General features: G+C 39.8%; 1 protein-coding gene across 1 annotated transcript; it reads right to left on the reverse strand.

Moving 5' to 3' along the window:
- Positions 1-1,137: 1,137 nt before the first annotated feature.
- On the reverse strand, positions 1,138-24,245 carry nptxra (neuronal pentraxin receptor a). Its single transcript, XM_028456207.1, has 5 exons — positions 23,245-24,245; positions 12,336-12,618; positions 11,711-11,952; positions 10,582-10,761; positions 1,138-4,378 (listed from the first exon to the last, which is right to left on the reverse strand). Exons 1-5 carry the CDS (start codon positions 23,926-23,928, stop codon positions 4,148-4,150), a joined length of 1,620 nt encoding a protein of 539 aa, XP_028312008.1. The 5' UTR covers positions 23,929-24,245; the 3' UTR covers positions 1,138-4,147.
- Positions 24,246-24,457: the final 212 nt, after the last annotated feature.

Genomic DNA, 24,457 nt, shown 5'->3' on the forward strand with positions numbered 1-24,457 from the left:
ATGCTGCTTTATAAACATGAGACAGACAGAGATTAATGAAAAAAACACTTTGGGCATGCATGAAGCCCAAACAGCACTTTATGATGTTTAAAGTACAGAAAAGTCAATTGAGCTTAACATGTGCCCTTTAAGTTGCTCCCAATAGTTGACTAGCACCTTGGAAGGAAGCTCAGTCAAATTGGTGTGTGAATGTGAATGTGAGTGGGTGAATGAGCTGATATTGTAAAGCACTTTAGGACTTCCTTGGTGGTTCAAAAGTCCATTTACCATTTACATGGTGGGCTATGGTTAAAATCTTGGATGGGGCAAGTACCATCCAGTAACAGTCCATAAGCAAGACCCCTAAAGATACCTACCTGCCTTAGCTATAATGACAGTCACACCTGTGACTAACAAGGTCTGGGCTATTGGGGAATCAGGAGAACTTTATGGCAAATGGGCTAATGGAACAAAGCATAAATGAATGAGCTACTGTAGGAATGAGTGAGAAAGAGAATGTGGGGAACTTTAAAACTCTGTAGCTACCTGCTGCTACCATGAGAGATTGGGTGGGTGGATTAGGTGCCTCGCACCCAGCGCCACACCCGCAGGCATGCTGGGGCACGGCCCTTACCACCAGCCCCGGAAGACCCCCCCCCGCCAGGATCGGCCCAGCCAGACGGCTGGGCCTGCGGACCCCAAGAGCACCCCCGCGGGACAGGAAACCCCCAAGGGCGAGCCCCCGGGCCAAGCCGTGAGCGACCGGCGGCCGCCACCGCGGGAAGGAGTCATCCCAACAACAATTTAATTTAGTAATGCAGTAACACAGCCTGCTTGGGGGAAAATAATTGTAATGTAATTATTTTTTCATCAATTCTCATCCCTTACTTTACTCGTTAATTGGGAAACGTATTCAGATACGCGTTACTGCCCATCACTGCTCATAACCAACAAAGGCTTGATGTACTGCAGAGTCAGGACTACAGGTCAGTCTCTTTATTCACTGGTCTCTTATTTTTTCAAATAAAATTGAAACCGAAGACAGTTTTTCTTTTCACTCTAAGAATGTTTTCTTGTTGAGTTTGTGTGGGTTCATGTTGCAGTCCTCAGCTGCCCTAATGTTCATGTGTGCATACATATATAAAAAAGGGAAGAAGCAAAGTTTCATATAGACTTTATTTAAAGACTGTGAAGCTGGTACAATATCATAAAACATTCACATTCCTTCCATCTTATATTTGGGGTTTTCATAAAGGGAAGGGTTTTGAACACATCACAGACACAGAGCATTACAACACCGCAGACATGGACAGAGAGCAAACAAGCAGTGACACAAGAAGCGACAGATAATAGCTTCAAACAGTCGGAGTATAAACACGTTTCAGTAGCTTTCATTTTCAGCAAACATGATCAGCAAAACAAGCCTTGAAAATAGTTCTGGCTTAAGATGAACCAACACTTAGCAGGACGTGATAAAAACACAGCCGACCAACAGGCGTCAGAAGGCACAACAAGATGATTTTGAGCTAATTCAGCATCAGTTTAGTGGCACTGCACTGAAGTTTCAAGTAATGTGCTCAAACTCCAACTTTAAGATGAATGGACAGAGAAACACAGATGCTTAATTAGACCAACATATCTTGCAGTGCAACATTTCCACTCAGATGGCAGATTTAATGACTTGCTTACAAGGGTTCCGATTTCCAAACCCCAGACAGGCACTTTACACGGTTGACATTATACATGTAATATTTGACACAAGGAGCTGGATTTGGATACATAGAAAAAGTTTTCCCAAGCTACACCATAGCAGGTAACAAACCAACATCAACTCAGCATGCATGGAATGTATTAAGGTTTTAGAAGAGGCCGTAATTCACCACACTGCTTGTTGTCAGACCATTTCGTGGCTCAGAACAAACCTAAAAGAACAGCTGTAAACCAAGACTTGCTTCATGTCCAAATGCAAAACAACCGGAGAACTGCATTGTACTCGCATCGGCAGGCGATTGAAACACTTTTTTTTTACTTCTAAAAACTTAAGGTTATGTATAGGTTATGTATATGAGTAATATACATATTCTACAAAATATTATGAAATAGAACAACACAGTGCGTTGTTGATTACACAAATAGGAGTACAAACAATCCAGGACTTAAATTTTACAACGTACCGGCTGGTGGGCACCCTTTTCAGAAGAATAGCCGAGACTTATGGTTGGTGTTATCAAACAAAGGCTGACAGCTGACACACACACACACACACACACACACTGGAGAGAGAGAGCGCTGAAACATTCCGGATAAATCAAAATTCACCCAGTTTATTATAGAAATAAACAGCATAAAGTTGCCAAATAACCACGTTACGTTTGTTCAGAAGCGATCGTGTCAACGTATTCGCTGCTGAGGTGATAGTGCACGGGAGCGGATGGAGCGCTATCTCAGTCTGCATCCAGTAAAAAGTGACCATAAAAAGCTGTAAATGGACTGATATGCAGACATGGGACAGTGAGGAGGAGACTTAATGTAGAGATGGAAACTCATCCGTTGAAACTGATTCGAATACGCGGAAATACACGGAAACCTTTGATAACAGGAGTGCAGCAGCTCCCCTACCTGCCCGTTCATAACAAGTAGTTATAAGCATCTAGAGACTTAATGCATTTAGGTTTTTTTTTTGTATATACACTGGGTTTTTCTATCAGATATGTATAAATGTCTAGTCATTGAACATCGGGCCAGGAGCGCACATCGGAGGACCACTCATTTTCGGGAATGCTGCATGGGTCCCGCAAGCTTTCTACATACTTTGAACTATTTACGAGCCTAAACATCTGTTCATTCATTTCCATTTTTCCAATTTTTTAAGCGTTCCATATGTAAACAACATGGTTTCTGCACCGAGCATGCACGCCCATGTGTCTCATGTTTGTACACATTGAAATCCATCTTAATTCCGCTCTAAGCTAATTCCGGTTGTTTTGCGTGATTTGCCGCAATGATGCGCTGGTTACGACATAATCCAGGATGGCCGCCCAGACTAGAGCCGATACTATTTATTCAATAAGAGCCTTAGTGAAAAGAGTGGATGGACGGAAGCTTAAACATGCGGACATACACACAGACTTATTACGCAGACAGATCTCGGCAAACAGAACAAGCTTCATCGGGGCATGAAGCACCAGAGCTTCACTAATGAAGTGCAGATCATTATAAAGTTATTTTTTCACCCAACGTCTTGTAGATGGAGGTAGAGCAGCTGTTGCATTAACCTGGCTTTGATTGACCAAAGTATGGAATTCTATCTCTATCTATAACTGTGTTATTGTCCAGCTGCTGCTTAAAAACTACAACTAAAATAAAAGTGAAAACAGTTCCCATGCGTGGTCTTCTAGCCGAAAAGAAAAGGTTTGTTGTGTGTTTTTTTCCCAATAGATGTGTTACATCACGTTCCCCCCTGTTCAATGAGAACACTTCCCAACTCCAAAACCTAAAGTGGAATTGAATAAAGTCAAATAAATCGGTTTTCCATGTAAACCTCAATTCGGAATTACTATTTCCATGTAAATACGAAGCAGAACACTTTAATTCCAAATAACTTTTAGTTATTCCGATTAAAAAACATCATGTGACCGTGGCCATTCAAATTTGTACAATTTGGAAGCTGGGAGAGGTCCAAACAGACCGCGGGATGAGATTTCACGGGAGTTGCAAGGCTTCTGCCCAAAACAGCCTTAAATGGAAACACGTTCAAAGAACAATTATACTTTGCCGACATTTTGAAATATCACATTTATTTTGCGAAAATCTGTAATGAAAACCCAGCTAATGCTCACCAGTTTAATGGCCAGTGGAAACATTTGCAAATATTTTTAAAGGCTTTTCTTTAAACTTTTGGTTCAGTTTGTTAATCAAAAATAGCAACAAGCTATTTTTTTATACACAAATTATTTTTCAAATATAATAAATAGGTCTGGGGAAGAATCGTATTTTTGTAATTTTTAGGGGGAAAAAAATTGCAATTTTGGTTGTGTTTCAAAATTCCCTGTTACAGAATGGATACATGTCTTATCCTATTTTGTAGAATTGTGTAAACCCAAACCACAAACATGACTGATGTTCCTAACATTGTGTATCAATATTATTCTAGAACCTTGCCCTGCAGTCACTGAGTTCTCCTGCTGTGTCTGCTGCAGGGCTCTCCTGGGTCCTTCGTTGCTCCTCCGTAAAGCTGAACTCCATTCTCCGTCCATGGGGCCACGTTGCCTGCCGTCACCTTCCCACAGTGAGCCAAGCTGGCCACCTGCCTGGAGGACAGGACCCGGTCCCACAACTCCACCTGGGTCAGTTCCCCTACCAACGCCTGGGAGGAATCAAACCCTCCACCAACAAAATCCTGGAGAGAGAAATTATTGTGCTGTAAGAGGCGAGATACATTATCATAAATCACCATTAACTCGGCTTAAGTCGCTTTGAAAACAGTGGAATGTAAAACCTGTTTCCTGTGACTGTACATCACGTCCCTCAAACACCTAAACACCAGGAAACTGATTTAGTGTTTTCCCTGCATTGATCCTCTGTGGTTACATATAATAAAGTAACCAAATGATGACTGTTCCTAGAACTGCTGAGAGTATGAGGTGCCACAGTGCTGCAGTCAGCAGTAGCCTCCGGGATCCCCAAATTAGATTTTCAAGAGAAAAAAAACCAGAACCAGACACTCCTAAGTTTAACTCTACAGAGCCCTGAGAGGAGACGTTTGAGCAGTGAGATTGTTGCTGTGACCCAGCTCAGACGTTGAAGATTTACATGTGCAAGAATATTTTTTGAGTAAGTTTGTGGGTTTTTAATTATGGATGAATCTTTTAACTCTATTCAATCAAAAATACAGTTCCCTGGAAGCTCTAAACTTCCAGTCGAAATGAATGCATGCATGGATCTCTGTGCGTAGCTGCTGACCTGTGCAGGATTTATTTAGCAGCTGCTTCCACACAGAGACCATTGAGATGATGAAAACAATAAATGAAAAAAAAAAGTCAAACGTTTTTTTTTCTTTCCTAAAGACACAATGGCTACAAAAGTATTAAAGTGGTACCAACGATCAGTAGTAAGTCTTCTTATTTGAAATCAACTTTATTCATGCTAACAGGCTAAAACAGGGTGATTGAGCAAGGTTTGGTACACTGTGAACAGATTGCCAGGTCATCACAGGGTTACCACACAAAGAGAGATAAACACATGTACACCCAAATTCACTCCAAGGGAGGACGTTGGGCCAACCCACATAGGACCGTCAACACCCAGCATCCAACCACTGAACTATACAAACTTGAAACCAGGGGTGCCCAAATTATTTTCATTGGAGGGCCAAAAATTAATCGTAGTGGAGGGCCTCAGGCCATAACTAAACATTCAGGTTGCAATGCATTAAATTAAATATGTTAATAACATAACTGTGGAAAATAAGCACTTAAAATAGTTTTGAAATTAAAGAACACTTTTTCTTTATTGTGTTTCATGGCATAAAATTATGAAACATTTAAATGTCTTCAAAGACATTGAATGCAATATAAATGGGATACAACAAACCCCGCCTATAGACCCTTTGATTGTTTGTAAACATTGTGACGTATTTTGTTGGGCGGGGCTTAGCCTGGAGGCAAAACCACAACTGTCTTGGTTTTTCTGAGCACGAGTGTTCGCTGGAATCCTATCAAACTTTAATTTACGTCCACTAACGTTATTATGGCACCCAAACACACAACAAGACGACATTCTAATGCTGTAACATTGCTAGCCTCCACAGTCTTTAGCCAGGGGGGTTTCCTGTTTTTGCTTCCAGCCACATCATTTGTGACATGGGTTAAGGGGTCTCTACAATCAAAACCAGTGACGTGCCGTGACCACTAGGGTTGGGTAGGCACGTTGCAAATCGAGACCACCAATGACAATTTCATATTTTCTGCTGGCAAGTGTTAATTCAATTCAAATCAACTTTATTTGTATAAAGCAATTTACAACAAAGTCATCTCAATGCACTTATCAAATTATAAAATTCATAATAAGAAAGAAAAAGCCCAACAAGATCCACATGAACAAGTATTTAGCCATCTAACAAAATCAACATCATAAACACCATTAAAGAAACATAAACAATTATTTAATATAGCCTCCATACTCTCCCAACAAGATATATCTCATGACACGACAGCACATCCGTTGTTTGTGTTGGAAACACAGAAACACAGAGAAGAAACGAGGTTGGATGTAAAATTATCTGTGTTCAAATTAGGGGACGGATCTGGATAAGCATAATGCTTTTTTCCGTCGCCCTTTCCGGCATGAAAAAGGACAAAAAAAGGACAAAAAAAAAAAAAAAACAATGATGTGATTTTGCTCTGAATGTCAAATGAATTTCTGTGAATGCAACCATGTCGGAAATGAACTGAATAAATAAATAAAATAAAAATAATAAATAAATAAAAATGACAACAACTCAGAACAGCCTCAGTGAGGACCATCCACAAAGCCAAATTTTCCTTTTGTTCTATTCACTGTGAAAAGTATGAAACATGTTCTGACCTGAAGCTCTGGTAGCTCAGATGTAGGTCTTCCATCTTTTAAAAGCTGTTGTTTTTCCTTAAAAAAAAAGTTTCTTTATCATCTCTAGCGCTGTCATCCTGTCTGTAGTGTTATCCCGCCCACTAGCTAGAGAATGTAGCAGCAGCGGTCACATGGGATCAATTCACTAATGCACTGTGAACTTACGTATAGCATTTAGCATAGCGCGATTACCTCCAAAGGCAGCGCAGAGAGCTGCCTTTGGACATAAATGGTTGTCATCTTGAGGAACTGACTGCACATGCGCAAACACATAAAAACACTCTATGGAAACAGGGGCAGAGCAGCTGTGTGCTTTTGGGAGGAGGTGTGGTCTCCTCCTGCCTTACAGCGGAGTGAGACTGCAGCTGTTCCAGGAAATAGCGCTGTTTAGTAATTTGGGCTATGAAACGCACAAAATGCGGACACTTTCAAACTTATAGGTACTGTAGGCTATTGGAAATGGAAAAATAAACAATTTGTAATTATATTATAATTAAAACAATAATCACAATATCAATTCACCCTTGGGTAGGCACTGCCTACCTTGCCTACCTTGACAGCACGTCACTGATCAAAACACTACATTTACTTGAACAATCCTTTAAAACTCGAAAAAAAAATAATGTAATTGGACATCAACTTGAAATAGTTTTCTTGTAAATTACTGTACTGTTACATTAATTTCAGTTGAAATATTAAAGATAGGGTAGGCGATTTTCAATAGCTAGCATGATTTTGAATGTAGCCACCCCGACGGCTCCATTTTTGCCCCCCTCCCCTCTGTGCTCCGTCTCACTCACATGCACGCGCACAGCTACTGCAGAAGAGGAGCTCAGCTCATCGCTTGTATTGTGTAGAACCTTTGTTGTCTCATGTCTCATTCAGCAGTAAGTGAACAATAAACTTTACCATCATATATGTTAAAAAATGTGACTAAAAACTCTGTTTTAACTCTGTTAGCAGTGACGCGCTTTCAGTATGAGCTCGTGCATGCAAGGGATCGAGAACGAGCAGGGAGACAGAGAGACGTGATTGGTTAAAAAAAAAAAAAACGTTTGTTTTTTTCCATTGGTTGAAGTTACAGGTTTACAGCTGCTGCAGATGATAGATTTTCTTTGTTCTTTTTCCAGAGCACATAAGATTTTATATCAGGACATAAAGACAATTTCAACCAAAAACTTAAAAAGTGTATCGGGAGAAAATCGCATACCCTAGTTTTAACTATAGAGAGCAGAATATGCTCCAACGTGACTTAAAAAGATTGGAAAAAAAATCTTGTTTTCAAAGAAAGACAGTTGGTGCATGGAGAAACATGAAATACTAAATGACCTTATGGGACAAAATGTTACCATTTACATCCAAAGGCAGCTCTCTACGCTGCCTTAGGACGTAAATGCTATACCTAAGTTCACAGTGCATTAGTGAATTGATCTCATGTGACCGCTGCTGCTACGTTCTCTAGCTCGCGGGCAGGATAACACTACAGGCAGGATGACAGCGCTAGAGATGATAGAGAAACTTTTTTTTGTGGAAAAAACGACAGCTTTTAAAAGATGGAGACCAACACCTGAGTTACCAGACCTTCAGCAAAGGTAAGGTCAGAACATGTTTCATATTTTTCCACAGTGAATGGAACAAAAGGAAGGATTGACTTTGTGGATGGTTCTCACTGAGGCTGTTCACACACGGCTGATGCACAAATACTGAACTCACACAGAGCCGTTTAGAGAGTTGCGACTTTGGTGTTGCAAAACGTTTATTTTTCGTGGTACTTCTGTGTCTCTCTTAACAACCTGCGGCGGATTATGTGCAAGACGCGCGCGAGATAACACACGGAGGAGATGGATGGAGAGACACACACAGTATTTACAATAAAAATAAACTAGATCAGTAAAATAAAACAAAAAATAAGCAATATTTATACAAAAAATACACCAAATGACTCCAGAATCACACTACAATGGCAACAAAAAACAATAATTATAGAAAAAAAATGTACAAAAAGACAACTGAAAGATAAAAAAAACACAGTGACCCACATTTTTCACCTGCAAATATACCCCTCATGCTCCCACATGAATGCATACTTCCGACGGGCACTGTACTAGCCTAACAAAAAAGTAAGGGACGTCTGTGTGTGTGCGTGTGTGTGTGTGGAGCAAATATCTCCATGACGGGGTGCAAGTTCAACCTGATACTTGGTCAACGGGTTCCAAATACCCTAAGTGTGTGTATCTGTTATTTTGGAGTAATTTGCTCATTTCAAAATGTTTATTTTAATTTTATTTCACTTCTGGACTGCCCCGAAATGAAACCTATTCAGTTTTTAACCTCAGAATGTGAGGGGACGCTAGCTCGCCATCTATATCTATTTCACTGCACAGCTCCTCACCCGAGCAAGAGTCACGTGTGCGGCCAGAGCCAATCGCTGCACACACAGCAAAGCAGACACGGACTGTAAACACACGAGCGATAGAGAAGAAGATAGTTTAGACAGAGACACGGGAGCTCTCTGAATAGATCATTTGAAACCATCAGTCACTGGTGAGTCTTTTGCAGACAACTTTCCCAACCCGTTCAGTACTCCATCTGGAAAACTGCAGATTCTCTGCGGTGCTGTGCGTGGAAGTTAAGCTCTGACCACTCGGTTCAAAGGTAAAAAATGATTTTTGTTTTTAAAAAAAGACAGCCGAATTGTACATAATACTTGAATTTACTTACTCACTCATGTAGTTTGGAGCTTCACGTTTTATTTGCGCCGTTTTGTTACCATTCTGATTGGCGCTACAATTTCTACGGAGTTTGGTTATCAGCGTCTCAAACGTTTCACGGGAGCACACACAAGCTATTTATTTATTTATAATAAAAATATACTAAATCAGTAAAATAAAACAAAAAACTAAACAATATTTATACAAAAAGTACACAAAATGACCCCAGACTCACTCTATAATGGCAACCAAAAACATTTACACAAAAAATGTACAAAAAGACAATTGAAAGATACAAAAACACACAAAATGACAAACACATTTATCATGTACATGTCCCACAGAATTAAACCAGATAAATCACACACACTATTTTATTTTGCACCCACAAATAAAGCCCTTTATAACACTACAGAGTACACAGTATGTACACCTCTTTGTACATCCATCCTTCAAACACATACTCATTTGGCCATAATTAACTCTACTTAAACTCCCACATGAATGCATACTTCCGACGGGCACTGTACTAGCTTGTTTCGATTTGGTTTTAAAATGGAATAACCAAAGATACGAAGGGTACATGGATAACAATGCTACATATGTATATACAGTATGTATGTATGTATGTATGTATGATATCAAAACAAACTAGTATTTTGATACAATTTGTTCTTTAATATTAAATAAATATCTCAAGTGGACTTCAGGCACTTGTTATTCAGTAGTAATGTATATTTACATTAATACACACTGTTTGTTTTGAGGGGAGTTAGCATAAATCAACCCATTTACAAGCACGTTATGCCACCATCCCCGCACAGGAAATGGTGGCACGGACATACAGACGTGCTATGTGAATTTCAAAATCAAGGCGTATCTTAAAGATTACGATGTTTATCAATGTTTTCATTGTGCATCGATGTAATTGGTTTGGTAATTAATTAATCAATGTATCGATGTATATACCACTCGTGGTATTATGTGTTTTATCTTGTCTCTGCGTGACTTTGGGGTAAGTCCCGGCTTTGGTTTTCATCATTTATTAATTTGATTATGTTTATTTTATATTGTTTTGTTAATGTAATTCCTTTGTATAAACATTGTTTTAAAAATAATACATTTGTAATAAACATATTTTTAACTGGGAACACGTCTGAAGCTCTAATAATTAACGGGCCTGAGTGCCTTGCATGATCATTTTTTTTTTTTTAAATTTATAACCCACTGAATAACTTTTTCCCGCATTTTGAGGGCCAAATTTTGTGAAATAAATTGGTCTCACCTGCTCCTGCCCCAACACCAGCACTCCCCCAGGTCTGATGTGATGCCCAGCTGCCAGCCCATGGCCCTCGCCCCTCAGCTTTCCCCCCTGGTAGGCCTGCCATGTTCCACCTTTGTGGTTCCAGCTCACACAGATGTGCTGCCAATTGCTTCTGGAGAGATTTAGAGGCAACTGAGCCACCTGGAAAAGGGGCAGAGACAGGAGCTGAAACAGATATCTGCTACTATCACATGTTGGTTCCAGGAAACAAGCAGGAGGCTTACGGAGACAAACCCGCAATACATTTAATCAATCAATCAATCAATCAATTAATCTTTATTTGTATAGCGCCAAATCATAACCAATGGTATCTCAAGGCACTTTACAGTAGAGCAGTCTTAGGGACGGACTCTTCATTTTGTGGATACACACATATGCATATATACGTATATACACATACATATGTATCCCACACCCAACATGAATTCATCATGGCGGCAAGGAAAACCTTCTGTTAAGCAGCAGGAACCTTGTGTGGATCCCATTCCTATGATGAACAGCCATCCACGGCACTCGGCACTGTCCAAGCACATCAGCACATCAGCGTCATTTGACGACACGTCTGCAGAACTACGTGGGAAATTTGGGCCCATAATTGCAGAAAAAAATGCATCACACAGTCTGTACAGGGTTTGTGTGTGGGTTCATCATTCTCTTTGATTTTGAACATTTCATCACCCATTAGTATAAAAAAACTTAAAATGAATATTTTTTTTTTCACAAATCCTGTCCTATGCTGCTTTAAGTTTGATGGATGGATAATGTTGACTTTTGTTTTGTCCTTTTGCACTCGTTTCTCTCAGATTTCTGCAATGAAAGATGGGCACAACCACAGTAGGGTGTGCAGAAACCCTAGATCTCTATAGTGAGGCAGTGATGCAAATCATTACACTTTCAATCAAAAATGATATCATACTGTGAAATATAAAAGGGAATGGGATTGTTTTGTATTTGGTAAAAGTTGAAACATTGAGCTCTAAGAATCACAACATGCAGAGTAGAGTTCTACATGGAGGATCTTTCTCCTGCATTGGGATCTTCTGAAGCTGCTTTTAAATGCCTTTCTTGCAGCTGGAGATCAGCACAGTACCTTGTCATTGATTATCAGCTCAGCAGGAGTGTGCAGGCCCTGCAGGAGCGCCACTTCATTAGGCTGTTCAGGGACTGCATAGGACAGAGGGGTCCCGATGCCCCCCTCTGCAGGGCGCAGCCACAGGCAGGCCGTGAGAGCCTGCAGCGTTGGGATGAAGTGTTTCACAACAGCGTGCATGTGGGCGGTCCGCGTTGGGAAAGACAGTCTGTAGCCTTCTGGGAAAGAATGGCTTTCAGTACCTTGAAAAATCATGTGAATTAGATGGAATATTAGTCAATTTGTTAATGAGCACAATTTCATTTCTTTGCAATGTAATTGTGTTGATGTGGTTTTCTTTTAACAAAAGCAACACATTTATCATTCCTGTGAAATTAGCTGTTTTCCTTTACTTTGGTCAAGCATGATTTCTTCATATTAATTGATCCCCACAGCAAGGTTTGATTAAACTGAATTAAGAGTACACAAACCTCCCGAGTAATCTTTATTCTATATTATTCATCATCATCATCATCACTGAAATAACTTGTTTTGCAAATATATCAGCTTTCCTCACTTTGTGTCCCACTTTCAATGTTTTCATGCCCACATTCACAAATACACACCACACTGAGATCCATCTCACCTTCCTCCAGGCCTGAGATCCGATGCTGCAGTTTACTGATGCCCTGGTCCATTTCCGCTCTGTGCTTCTCCGTTTCCAGCCTCAGAGCTTTCCTCTCTTTCTCCAAAAGCTTCAGCTTTCTCTCCAGCTCTCTCTCGACCTCCTCCATCTTCCAAGGCTGGTCAGAACCAGATGAGTGGCCAGGAGCTGCTGACCTCTGTGGGTCACCTTTGAGCCCAGCGTCCCCTGGCAGAGCTGAGGCCACGGTGTCCGTCTGGTTGTGTGAAAATGGGCCGATGTCAGACTGCAAGGAAGGACGTGAAGTTAGTCAGGAAACAACACACTGAATCAGGGATTCACAAAGCTTTTCAGCTAAGGACACACCTTAATGCAGAGGTGGGCAACTGTATCACATCAGGGGCTTCAAAATTAAGATTGTCTGATCCAAGGGCCACGTGATGTAATTTATAATAAAGACCACACTGGGCATTAAAGAGTAACTATACCCCTGCTTTCTCCTGATCTGCCACTAGGAGGAAAATTCTTCCTTGATTATGGGCGGGGCTCCTGGAGCAATTAAGACACGCCCAGTCTCCACTATAAAATCTCCAATGAACAATCTATGCTATGCTAACTAGCTACTCATTACTAAATACACCTCTCTATTCACTCTTCTCTCAATCCAACCTACTCACCACATATTGTAGAGGTCACAGGTGACAGTTTTTATAAAAGGGGTGGGGCTAACGGTGCTTGTTTGTGACGCAAGATGGTCCCAAAATGTCACATAATCTTGGTGGTAGCCAAGCAGCTAACATCAATCATGGAAGATAATGATCTTTATGATAAATATCAATCTGGTTTTAGGTCGATCCACTCCACTGAAACTGCCCTTGTGAAGGTTTCCAGTGACGTGATGATGGCTGCTGATTCTGGTCGCTACACAGTTTTAACTTTATTGGATTTAACATCTGCTTTCGACACCGTAGATCACAACACACTGATCCATCGTCTCAAATCAGAAATGGGGTTTTCCGGTGCTGTACTACAGTGGTTTGCCTCGTATATAGATGGTAGAACTTTTAATGTGGCTTTTAATGATGTAATGTCCAATGTGTCCACCCTGTCATGTGGAGTACCCCAGGGCTCTGTTCTGGGGCCTGTTTTGTTTTTATTGTACCTGATGCCTCTTGGTCGGTTGATCCGTGGTTTTAAAAATGTTTCTTATCATTTTTATGCTGATGATATCCAGTTATACTGCTCTTTTAATGACTCAGAGTTTCACTTTTTACCTGAGTTCTTGGACTGTATCTCATGCATCAAAAACTGGTTTTCATCAAACTACCTCCAGATAAACCCCAACAAAACTGAAACTCTGATCATCGCCCCTGATAAAAAGATCCCACTTATTAAGAACTCTCTCGGTGATTTGGGTTCATCAGTGAAATCCAGCATCAGAAATCTTGGGGTTGTGTTTAACCAATCGATGTCTTTGGAGGGCCACTGTCGTCAGCTGACTAAAAACTGTTTTTACCATCTGAGAAATATCTCAAAAGTGAGGCATCTACTGTCCAAACCTGATCTGGAACTGGTCATCCATGCTTTTATTTCGTCCCGCATTGACTACTGTAACTCAGTTTTTACCTGTTTTAATAAGTCGACCCTGTGTAAACTCCAAATGGTTCAAAATGCTGCTGCCAGACTTTTGACCGGTACGTCCAGAACATCACACATTACCCCGATACTTTCCTCCCTGCACTGGCTCCCTGTCAATTTCCGGATTGAATATAAAATACTGGTTCTAACATTCCGGGCTTTGCATGGCCAGGCTCCTCTATATATTTCAGACATGTTGTGTCCCTACACTTCAGGATGCAGCCTTCGATCCTCAGGTCAGGGTCTACTAAGGTTCCCAAAAACTAAATTTAAAACCAGAGGAGACCTGGCGTTCCAGGCTGCAGCCCCCAGACTCTGGAATGGTCTGCCCCAGTCTCTCCGGGAGATGAACTGCGTGGACACTTTTAAAAAACATTTGAAGACTTCGCTTTTCAAAAAAGCTTTTAGTTAACAAGATTTTATTTTTAATTTTTACTGCCCTTTTATGATGCTACACATGTGATGTAAATGTATGTTTATTGTTTCTGTGTACAGCACTTTGTGATTTTATCTGCGAAAAGCGCTTTATAAATAAATACTTACTTACTTACTTACTTACTTGTTCTCAGCCAATAGCAAAAATCAACCCATAGAGTGCAGTTACTCTGACATTTTACCACTAAATACTTTGACTGAAATGTTTAGAGTTGGATCAGGATCAATCAACAGCACAACTTCATACCCAAATACATTTGTATTCAGCAGAAAAAAGTGGTTTTGGGATTTAGTTACTCTTTAACACAGGAAAGAAAGTGTTTTTCTTGTTGTTTGTGTGTTTTTGGAGTCTTTTTGTACATATTTTTTGTAATTTTGTATGTTTTTTTGGAGTCATTTTGGGTATATTTTCTGTATTTCGGTTCCGTTGTTTTTGTTCGTTTTTGTGGTCGTGTGTGTGTTTTAGGAGTCATTTTGAGTATGTTTTGTCATTTTGTGCATTTATGTTATGGTGGGGCCCCACAAAATTAGACCAATGGCCACAGTTGGCCACATTTCATCATGATTCTTTAAAGAAAAAAAATGGGAGTGCCCATCATATTTCGACCTACTGTATCATTAATAAAGATATAAAGATATGAATTACATACAAGCCTTTAAAGTGTGAAGGAAAATGGGAACATCATCAAGATCATTGATCCAGATACAATATCTGACAAAGAGGATTATTTGGTGCATTCTGAAGGTTTGCTTTCTGACTCCTTTTTTTCCTCTTATTTGTGCTTTGGCAGAGGCTCTGTAAGCATGGCAGGTGATGATCCACACTCAAACATTTCCAACAGTTCTGCCTCCGGTTATGCTGGAAGGCAGGTATTTACATGAGCAGATGTTCCACTTTTGTATTCAGGAATAAATAAGTGAATAAAGTTAAACTAGTTTAACTTTATTGGCCTGTTTAAAAATAGACATTAATGAGGACACAATGTGTCAGGATTGCTGCTATTTCACGTTCGCGATGATCAGACACCACCTGCTAAGCCTTGCTGGCACAGCAATGTGATTCTTACATAATTGTCGTCTTCATTGTCTTGTGTGTCACTGTGATATTATCGCCTTACAGAATAAAAGGTCAGTGATTTGAAATGTCAGTAACATAATGCTCTATTTGTGTCTGACCAATGTTTGCTCTTATTAATCAGAGGTTTTGGATGCACTTTAATGTCCCAGTGTCTCATCAATAAACGTTGCTGCAAATAATCCATCTTTCCTTTTTCTATACCTGAAGAATCCATGGTTGGTTCTTTGGTTATTCCGTTTTAAAACCAAATCAAAATAACAAATAAACTGTGGTTATTTTGTTTTACTGACTTAAAACCCAAACAGAAATACAGAAAAACTAGATAAGCAGCATTTATCTGTCAAAAATAAAATAAAATATCTTGTTCTGTTTGTGAGATATTTGGATATTTATGGGAAAATTAAAACAAAAAATGAAGTCCACTGCACCTGGTTTCCCTCCACAGGTCCTGGACCAAAGGGGTATTCCATAAAGCGGGTTATGTTCAAACTCTGAGTATGTTCGGGCTCAAATGAGGGAAACTTTGAGTATCTCATTCCTAAACGCGAGGTATGTTCAGGTTTTATCAAAGAAACTCTGGGTTTCCACCTGGCTCCGCCCACCTGAACACCGTTTCTGAACACTTTAATCAACCTTGACACTTTTCTCTGAAACACATTAGTAACATCACACACCACGACGTGCTCACATCATTACTAATGTTTTCTTTTTTTTTTTTTTTTTTTTTTTTTGTGCAAACGATTGTTTTCTTTTTAACATTGTGGATACAGAGCATTTAGGGAAAGTCACTGAGAGGTTGATCTGCATTAAAACGCCAACTTGTCTACATACAAACCTGTGGATAATATAAAGGAGGAGATGACGATTTAAATTAAATTAAAGTTTTAAGGCTCAATTCTTGTTTTATATTATACAGTTAAATCTGTAGATCATACAACTTTGAAGCTATGGTGGCACAATTATGACACCGCTTTTCAAAGCGATGGGTCGTGGGTTCGCGTACCACTTTAGTCTTTTCTTATGACATATTACAACAATATTACATTAAAAATCAATATATAAATTATATGATATCAAGTGGCAGTCACTGTCTTTATAGCCAGTGTAACGTGAGGTCTCTCTATGCAGCCATCCTATGCTGCTGCCACGTCTCCTCAGACACATTTTATTCATATTATTCCTCCCTCGTCTCATCACTGAAGCGATAAAGTGATGAAGGGACCAAAAAACGCGACTAATCATGGGTAATTTAAGCCACTGTGGTCACTGAAGGTGGGTTCAGTGTGAACTCACCTTTAGAACAGGCTCATATTTCTCAAATGCCAGTTTATTTCACCCATCAGGGTGAATAAATCACTTTCTTCTGGGTGGTTACCATGGCAGCTTGAGTAATCTCTGATCCATTGATGATGGCTTTTTATTTTGCACGTGCACGTAAGTAACCCAAGGTTTACATACTCAGGGTTGATTGACCCACTTCATACCAACTGTAATGGAATCAGATACCCAGAGTTTACCATCACGGGGTATGTTGACCCAGAGTTTATGGATAGACTCAGAGTTTGTTTACCCTCCTTTATGGAATACACCTCTGGTCTCCTCACACAATAGGACTGTTTAGAATTTATTTCAGCAGTTTTCTGGACCTGCTCGTGTTTTTATGCAGTCTGTGGATGTTTTAGCTTGTAAACAGCTGCTCACGTTTTAATGTAATTGTTATCTTAACAATGTTATGGTCCAAATGATATCCAAATAAACTGGTGACTATCAACTGTGAGGCTGGTGTGAGGAACAAAACATGTTAGAACTTCTACCTTTTGACACTTTTGCAAAAACAATTAGAGCTTTTTTAAGGGCAGTAAAAATATTTATTTTGCATGTTTTAATCCCGCTAGCCACACAGCCGTTAACACACACGGAAGTTGATCACAAGATATGAGGAGCACCAGTAGATTCATTACACCACCTCTGATTCCTTTAATCACATATCGTGTGTGCTTTTCGTAACAGCCATTTTCTTTGTTTTGATTTATTTATATATAACATTTCAATTCACCCGTTCATCAGTAATGTAATTTATGCTTTGCTTCTTTTTTGTCCAGGAGTAAAAGTCTGCACCCCACCCCCATCTGTGGGTCCACTCAGTGTGGCGAGAATAAACCATGAAGCTCTCGTCCATAGTTTCCCATTAAATATCCAAACATCTCACAAACAGAAAAAGATTGAATTTTTGCTTATCTTTTTTTTATTTATTTATTTTTTTTATTTTTTTTTAATGTATTTCTGTTTCGGTTTTAAGTTTGTAAAACAAAAATAACTGGACACTGGATTCTGAAGAATGCTTAAGCTCCTTATGAACAGGTTGCAAATTCAATATACTGTAAGCCCAAACTCAACATACAGAATTGGATACAACCCTGACTAATGCTTTAAAGTTTCAACAAATAATGCCAACAAATGTGGCTGTTCTATGAGACAGGTAACAATGTGCTCAAATGCCTGAGAAGTGAACCACTGCAATATGCAAATCACAAAGCACTTTCTATTTCCTCCAGCTCTGATGATATTCACAAACTCTCTGACATACAGTAACTGTTTTTCAAATCTGAGCAAATTTTATCTCTATTTACTAGTAGTCTATACGTAAATACCGAGGGTGAATTTAACTGAACATCCTGTCCTTATTCATGGAATGGGGAAAAAGTGTGATGATGAATGTTGGAGAGACACGAGCTGGCCAAGCTTGCAGTAATTAGAGTATAGCTGAAAAGCCTTTGTAATGCAGGCTCAGCAAAATACAGCATGCAGTTCTCATTCAATGTGAAATCCATCCAGATTCTGGATTTGTAACTGGAATAGTTTATTTGATAAGAACACAGCCAAGTGTTGCAGTAATATAATAGGCTACAGTATGTGTGCAGAATAAGAACAAGAAAACATACCATTATTCATCCAACAAATGCATTTTAAAGGACCAGTATTATGCTATTTTTCACCCATCTCCATTTGTTCTAAGAACCCCAACAACATAGTATTTGAGGTTTATTTTCCCAAACTCATCTGTTTTTCTGGAGTTTTAGCCTTCTGAAAAGTCACTTTCAGACTGCTCGTGAAAACAGGCTGTTTTTTGAGCCTTTATGCATTTGCATGAGTGGGCATCACAGCAACAGCAGCAATAAATCATTAACAGTCTTCCTTCTCCTCCTCCCCTCACAGAAATAGTCCATTTAAGATGATAGTCCATTATTTTTGTCTGACCGTTGCGTCGCATTGGGTCACACGTCAGATTATCCCAAAAAGGTGATACAAGGTGGTGTAACGGCTACTAAAAATGGAACTGATTGTGAACACTCTCTGGATTATCTATATACTGAACGTCAAGATATTAACTGTGAGATTAACTGCATATCAACCAACCTTCGCTATGTTTGTTTTAACACGAAGGTAGTTTGAGAGAGAGGAGCTTACGTTCTAAGTAGGAGGAGCCAGGATTGTCAGGAGGAGGAGTTTCCACTAGGAATGTGCGATATTTTATCGCGTCACGGCTACCAGAAGCTACTCTGCTGCGATACAACCCGGACCACTACTTGATTAAAACCAGCGAACCATCCAACAAAGTGAACCAATCCAAGTTCCTCCGTCAGATCCACCCAAAGTTCCACAAATACGAGGACAGAGAAGAACCTGTAGCAACTATTATGAATTGGAAACTCAACTAAAGCTAACTCTGCTAAGCTAACCCACCGACACACAGACTGAGGTAACGCTAACGCTAACCACTGCATATAAGGAATAATAGACCAAATAAAAAGACCACGTCTAACTGTCATAAAACCACAGAGAGCCAACAATTTATTTATGGTCAGATTTAACACTTGTATGGAAGAATAAAAGCTAAACATGTTACACATTGTGTGAAATAAATATCAACATAATAACTAATGTCACTATTCATTCATTCCAATTTGTGAAACGCAATAATTTTCAATTATATTTCATCAGCAGTAAAAACCCTATTGAAGTTATTTGTGCTTTTAATGTACTTTTTTCTTTCTTTTTTTTTTAAATAATTTTATTTCAAGTGAGGAAATAAATGAATTACATACAATAACTAATAGTAATCCACATGCACAAATATATTCCATAAAATATCAGCTCATGAACTGTTTGAGTCAGCAGCTATTGTAGCCTTTTTAAATGTGTCTAGTGTTGATGTATTCAGATTTATTTGTGTTTGTAAGGAACCTGTTTACACTAAGTTGTTTAATTTATAGTTTTTATTTATCATGATTTTTATCGTTTTCGTGACAAATACTAGAAATTATCGGGATACAATTTTTTTGTCAATATTGCCCATCCATAGTTTCCACTAGGTGACGTCACAAGCCCGTTTGGAGCTGACTTTATACAAATTGCGAAATAACATGGAAGGGAAGAAACAGAAGTTTTTCTACTTTGTCCCTCTGAATGAGGCTAAAGTAATGTACATCACTGTAGCAAATCCATTATAAAGTGAATTTTTCATATTACTGCCCCTTTAAATGATAGGTCTAAAACTGATTAATACAACTTTATTCCAAATTTGTGTAACAAATGTTTTTGCTGTCATGCCCACACCTAATTCATAGGCAGTGCCATTTGGAGATTTCAGCCAATTAGCGTCTGCATATTAAGTTGTCATGTCACAATTATTCTTCATACAGTATTTCTGCTCCTATACAGTCTATCATGTTTTTACGTGACTTGGTCTGAATGGGCGGAGAGCAGCTGATCATTTTATAACCTTGGTTTGGCTCAGTTTGTGTTCAGAGAACAACTTCTGATCCACTCCAAACAGTCTCTGGTGCAGTTACATGAGCTAACTGCTTAAAGGCGCCGTTACTGGAGTAGAGACTTCTCTTGACAGAGAAACAAAAACCTAAAAAAGAGGCTCAACAATGGGTCAAAGTGAGCGTTTCAATAGTGTAACTGCAGCCATCTGCCAACCCGGCATAGAAGCGCGCGTTTCTTCATATCAGAGCAGCTAATGCTGTGAATGGAGGATGGATACCCGACAGTACCACTAAAACAAATGTAAATATGTCATTTGTATGTGAAAATATTTGGTTTTAACTATCGGGTTCGGGTAAGACGAAAAAATGTGGTCCACCATGCTTGTCTTCTTTCACTCTTCTTCTTCTTCATTTCTGGCAGAGTGGACGCCTCTCCAAGCCGTTGAGAACGCGCATCAGCGTCATTTGAAATTTTGGGGCCGGAATAGCAGAACAAAATGTATCACACAGTCTGTTCAAGGCAATAGGGAGAAATGTGTGGACTCATTCTCTTTGATTTTGAACGTTTCATCACCCATTAGCATTAAAAGGCTGAGAATTAATGTTTATTTTTTCACAAATCCTTCCCTATGCTCCTTTAAGGGTGCGCAGAAACTTTTTCCTTCTCCGTTTGTTCTTTCACAACATTCAACAATGGAGCAGCAACAACTTTTCATACTTTTGTTTTTTTAAAGCCCTTTTTTGCGCCGTCGCCAGCTCTCCCACAATCCACTTCCTTTGTTTAATCTGCTCAGAGAGCAGTTGTGTTCACGGCACTACTAATCGCTCTAGACTTTCATTGGAATCGCTCCGGGACTGACAAAAACAATCAGACTGGAATTTACGTGTTTGATCTGCTCTAGACTTTGTTTGCGTGTTGACACTGACAAAACGAAAAGGACTATCAGAGCAAATGAACCCTAGAGCATTTTATCCACTCTATGATGTAAATGCACCCGCATCCAGTTTCTTGGACACTACGGTGAATGGACTTGGATGCCATTATCAACATTCTTACGACAGATTCACGCATTCTTTCAAAGCTAAATAAAAAAAAAAACCTTAAAACCGGGAAGTCTACGCTATGTTAGGACACCTTTAACCTTGTTATTACATGTGTAGCTTCTAAATTGCCTCTCATTCTTCTCATGTCTTTATAATTTGGGTCAAGGATCCCTTTATTCTTTTTACATGTCTGTTTTTCTGCGTATTCACTCTGTGCTTATAACAAATATAGGCACCTCATCTATAGTACATGATACATCAAATATTTAGGTTATACACTATTTGGCTGTGGTCCATGACCACTGCTTTCATTTCTTTTGGGACTTATTACTTCTTTCCAAGTCTTCACGTGTACCTTTTAAAGATGGTACATTTATTCACAAACCCTACACACTGTAATTAGATATTATGGCAGCGTTTAAGTTGTAAGAATAAACCTTTATGAAGAAGGGGATTTTATTACTCTTCTGTCATATGCAGAGTTTTTTTTAGAATTGAACTGTCCTTTAACCCAAACTATCAAAGGCATCAAACACTAGTCGGAATTCACCCTGTACACAATGTCTATAAGTTGTTGGGTCAACACACACTTTAATTTCCATGAATCCAAAACAACTGTATTTTAGCCCAATGAGGATGGAGTGTATATAGGCTTGTCTTTGCCTTCAGTGAGCTGGTGTAGGCTACAGATAAATGTTTAGGGTACATGGATGTTTGAATTCCTCAAATAGATGCAAGGATATTGCTACATATTAAAAAAAACTTCCACGTTATCCTTATAAATAATTCAATGAATTGACTTGTGTTTAAATAATAGCCAATTTTTTTAAAGGACTGTTTAAGCATAAAGAAGAGTTGAAGACAGTGGAACATGTTTTAATAAATCATTATTACACACACACACACACACACACACACACACACAAAACATTGGTGGATCCTTTTTAAAGGTAATTTAATGTCTCTTCTTTACCAGGAGTTTGTTGTCCTTAAACCTGTGCACTAATGTGACTTTGCCGTCTGTTTTTGTCTAAACTAAATCAACCTTGTTTGTATTAAACATACAGTATATCCTAAAACCTTGCCTGTTGAGTTTTAAAAAGGAGCTCCAGTAATCCATGCCACAGATCTTTTTGATAGTCTAACTTGTATACAGTATTCATAAAATTAAAACATTTTTGTGGAATTCAATAAATAAATGAAAAATGAGATTTAATGAAGTCATGATGAAACAAATGTCGGTTGGAATGAAGACCCCTCATTAAATGTATACTTTCATGGAAACAACTTAATTAGATTCAGATTTGGATGATATATGTTTAATAATAAATGCAGACCTGTGACTGTTGATTTCATTGTGTAGGGTGCAAAATGTAAAAACTATTTCCTCACATTTAGCTCATTCTTCTTTCATTTTAGACAAATTCATTTACAACAGCATGTTCCACATCATTGTTGAAAATGTGTACACATGCAAACTAAATCTAAATGCAAAATTTAATTATAATTGTTAAATCTAAAAATAAATGTTAAATTGGTCACCAAGTGTAAATATACACTTGGGTACTCCGGCTTCCTCCCACAATCCAAAAACATAACTTTAAGATTGATTGGAGTCTCTAAATTGCCCATAGGAGTGAAAGAGAGTGAGTGGTTGTCTGTCTGTGTTGCCCTGCGATGGACTGACGCCCTGTTCAGGGTGTACCCCCGCCCAGCGCCCAATGAGAGCCGGAGATTGGCACCGGCAGACCCCTGCTGCCCTGACAATCAGGAATGCGTGGGTCTGAAAATAGATGGATGGATTCAACACTTATATTTACATGTATCATTACATTTAGATTTATTTTTCATGTGTGTACATTTTAACAATGATATAGAACATGCTAAATATTTAAAATATGTACATTGAGCATCCCATAATAATGGGTTCGTATCTCTTCATTACCTCCAGTTTCTCTATCCGGTCCTTGAGGTGAAGGATGGCTTGTTCCAGTTCATCCACGGCTCTCCCAGTCAGTATGTGCGCAGAGTCGTGCGTGGACCCCGGGCTGTCCCGCAGCATTAGCCGCTCCAGGTGCCCCCGCTCCTCAGATGCGCCCCTGCCCGCCCGCCGCCCCGCAGCACCCCTGCCGCTCCCAGTCTTCTCACACTCGGACAGTTTCCCTGTCAGCTCCTTGATGGTCCTCTGGTCCGTCAGGATCTGGTCCTTCTGCTGCAGGACGGTGTTTCGGAGCTCCTCCGCTCTGGTGCGGAGGTAGCCCCAGTCCTCGCCCGCGTAAAGTGACGGGTCGTCCGCTTGTTGCTGAAAGTTTGTGGGGTTGCACTCCCCGGCGGGGATCGGTGTGCAGATAAGCCTACTGACCGTGGGGTCGTGTCCGCTGAGCCCGGTGACCCCGCTCAGCCCGATGTTAAAAGTAGGAGCTTCGGGGTGAGGCGTTTCAGAACCATGGAGAGCACCCAGGGACCCGGCCCGGGCCACCGAGCCTCCTGCAGCGAGAGTTTGCGCTGCTTCGTCCGGGTACAATGAGTGGTTGTCGGCTGCGGGCTGCTGCTGAGCCGCTGCTGCCCGGGACGAGCCGGTGTGCACAGCCGCGATGATGCAGATAACCGCCCCGATGAAGGCCACCATCCCGGCGGCCAGGATCACAACGATAAACTTCAGGGTGGCGGCGGAGATGATCGACTATACCGGGAAATATTACATGAACAGCCCAGATCTGACACACACACTCACACACACACACACACACACACTATCTGCTGCACCGACAGCAAAACAAAATCATGATAAACCTGTGGATTTGAGTGGAAGACAAAATAAAACCAACACCCCTCAGTATTTTCCACAGAAGAGAAGAAAGAGAGAGTTCTGCTCCATCACAGATCATGGAGTCACCACGAAAACATCTGAAGAAAGACTGTGGTGTCTTCATCCCAGCGCGCATGTCCTCTGTAGCTGCTCTAGTGAGAGAGAGAGAGAGAGAGAGAGAGAGAGAGAGAGAGAGAGAGTCTGTGTATGTATGTACTTGTATAACCAGACGCACGGATATATATAAAACTATGTACAAATCCTTTTCACATTTTATAACAGTTCGTTGTACAGTTAATTTTGTTCTACACACATATAATGAAACACTATTTTTATTTTATTTTTTTGC

The sequence above is a fragment of the Gouania willdenowi genome, chromosome 8, assembly GCF_900634775.1.
Source record: "Gouania willdenowi chromosome 8, fGouWil2.1, whole genome shotgun sequence".
NCBI lineage: Eukaryota > Metazoa > Chordata > Actinopteri > Blenniiformes > Gobiesocidae > Gouania > Gouania willdenowi.

Coding starts and splice junctions, on each gene's coding strand:
- nptxra (XM_028456207.1), bottom strand. CDS start 23,928: ATGGTGGCCTTCATCGGGGCGGTTATCTGCATCATCGCGGCTGTGCAC. Junction 11,953..12,335: donor GATCTCAGGCCTGGAGGAAG/GTGAGATGGATC, acceptor TGATTTTTCAAG/GTACTGAAAGCCATTCTTTC. Junction 10,762..11,710: donor AGCTGATAATCAATGACAAG/GTACTGTGCTGA, acceptor CCCCTTTTCCAG/GTGGCTCAGTTGCCTCTAAA.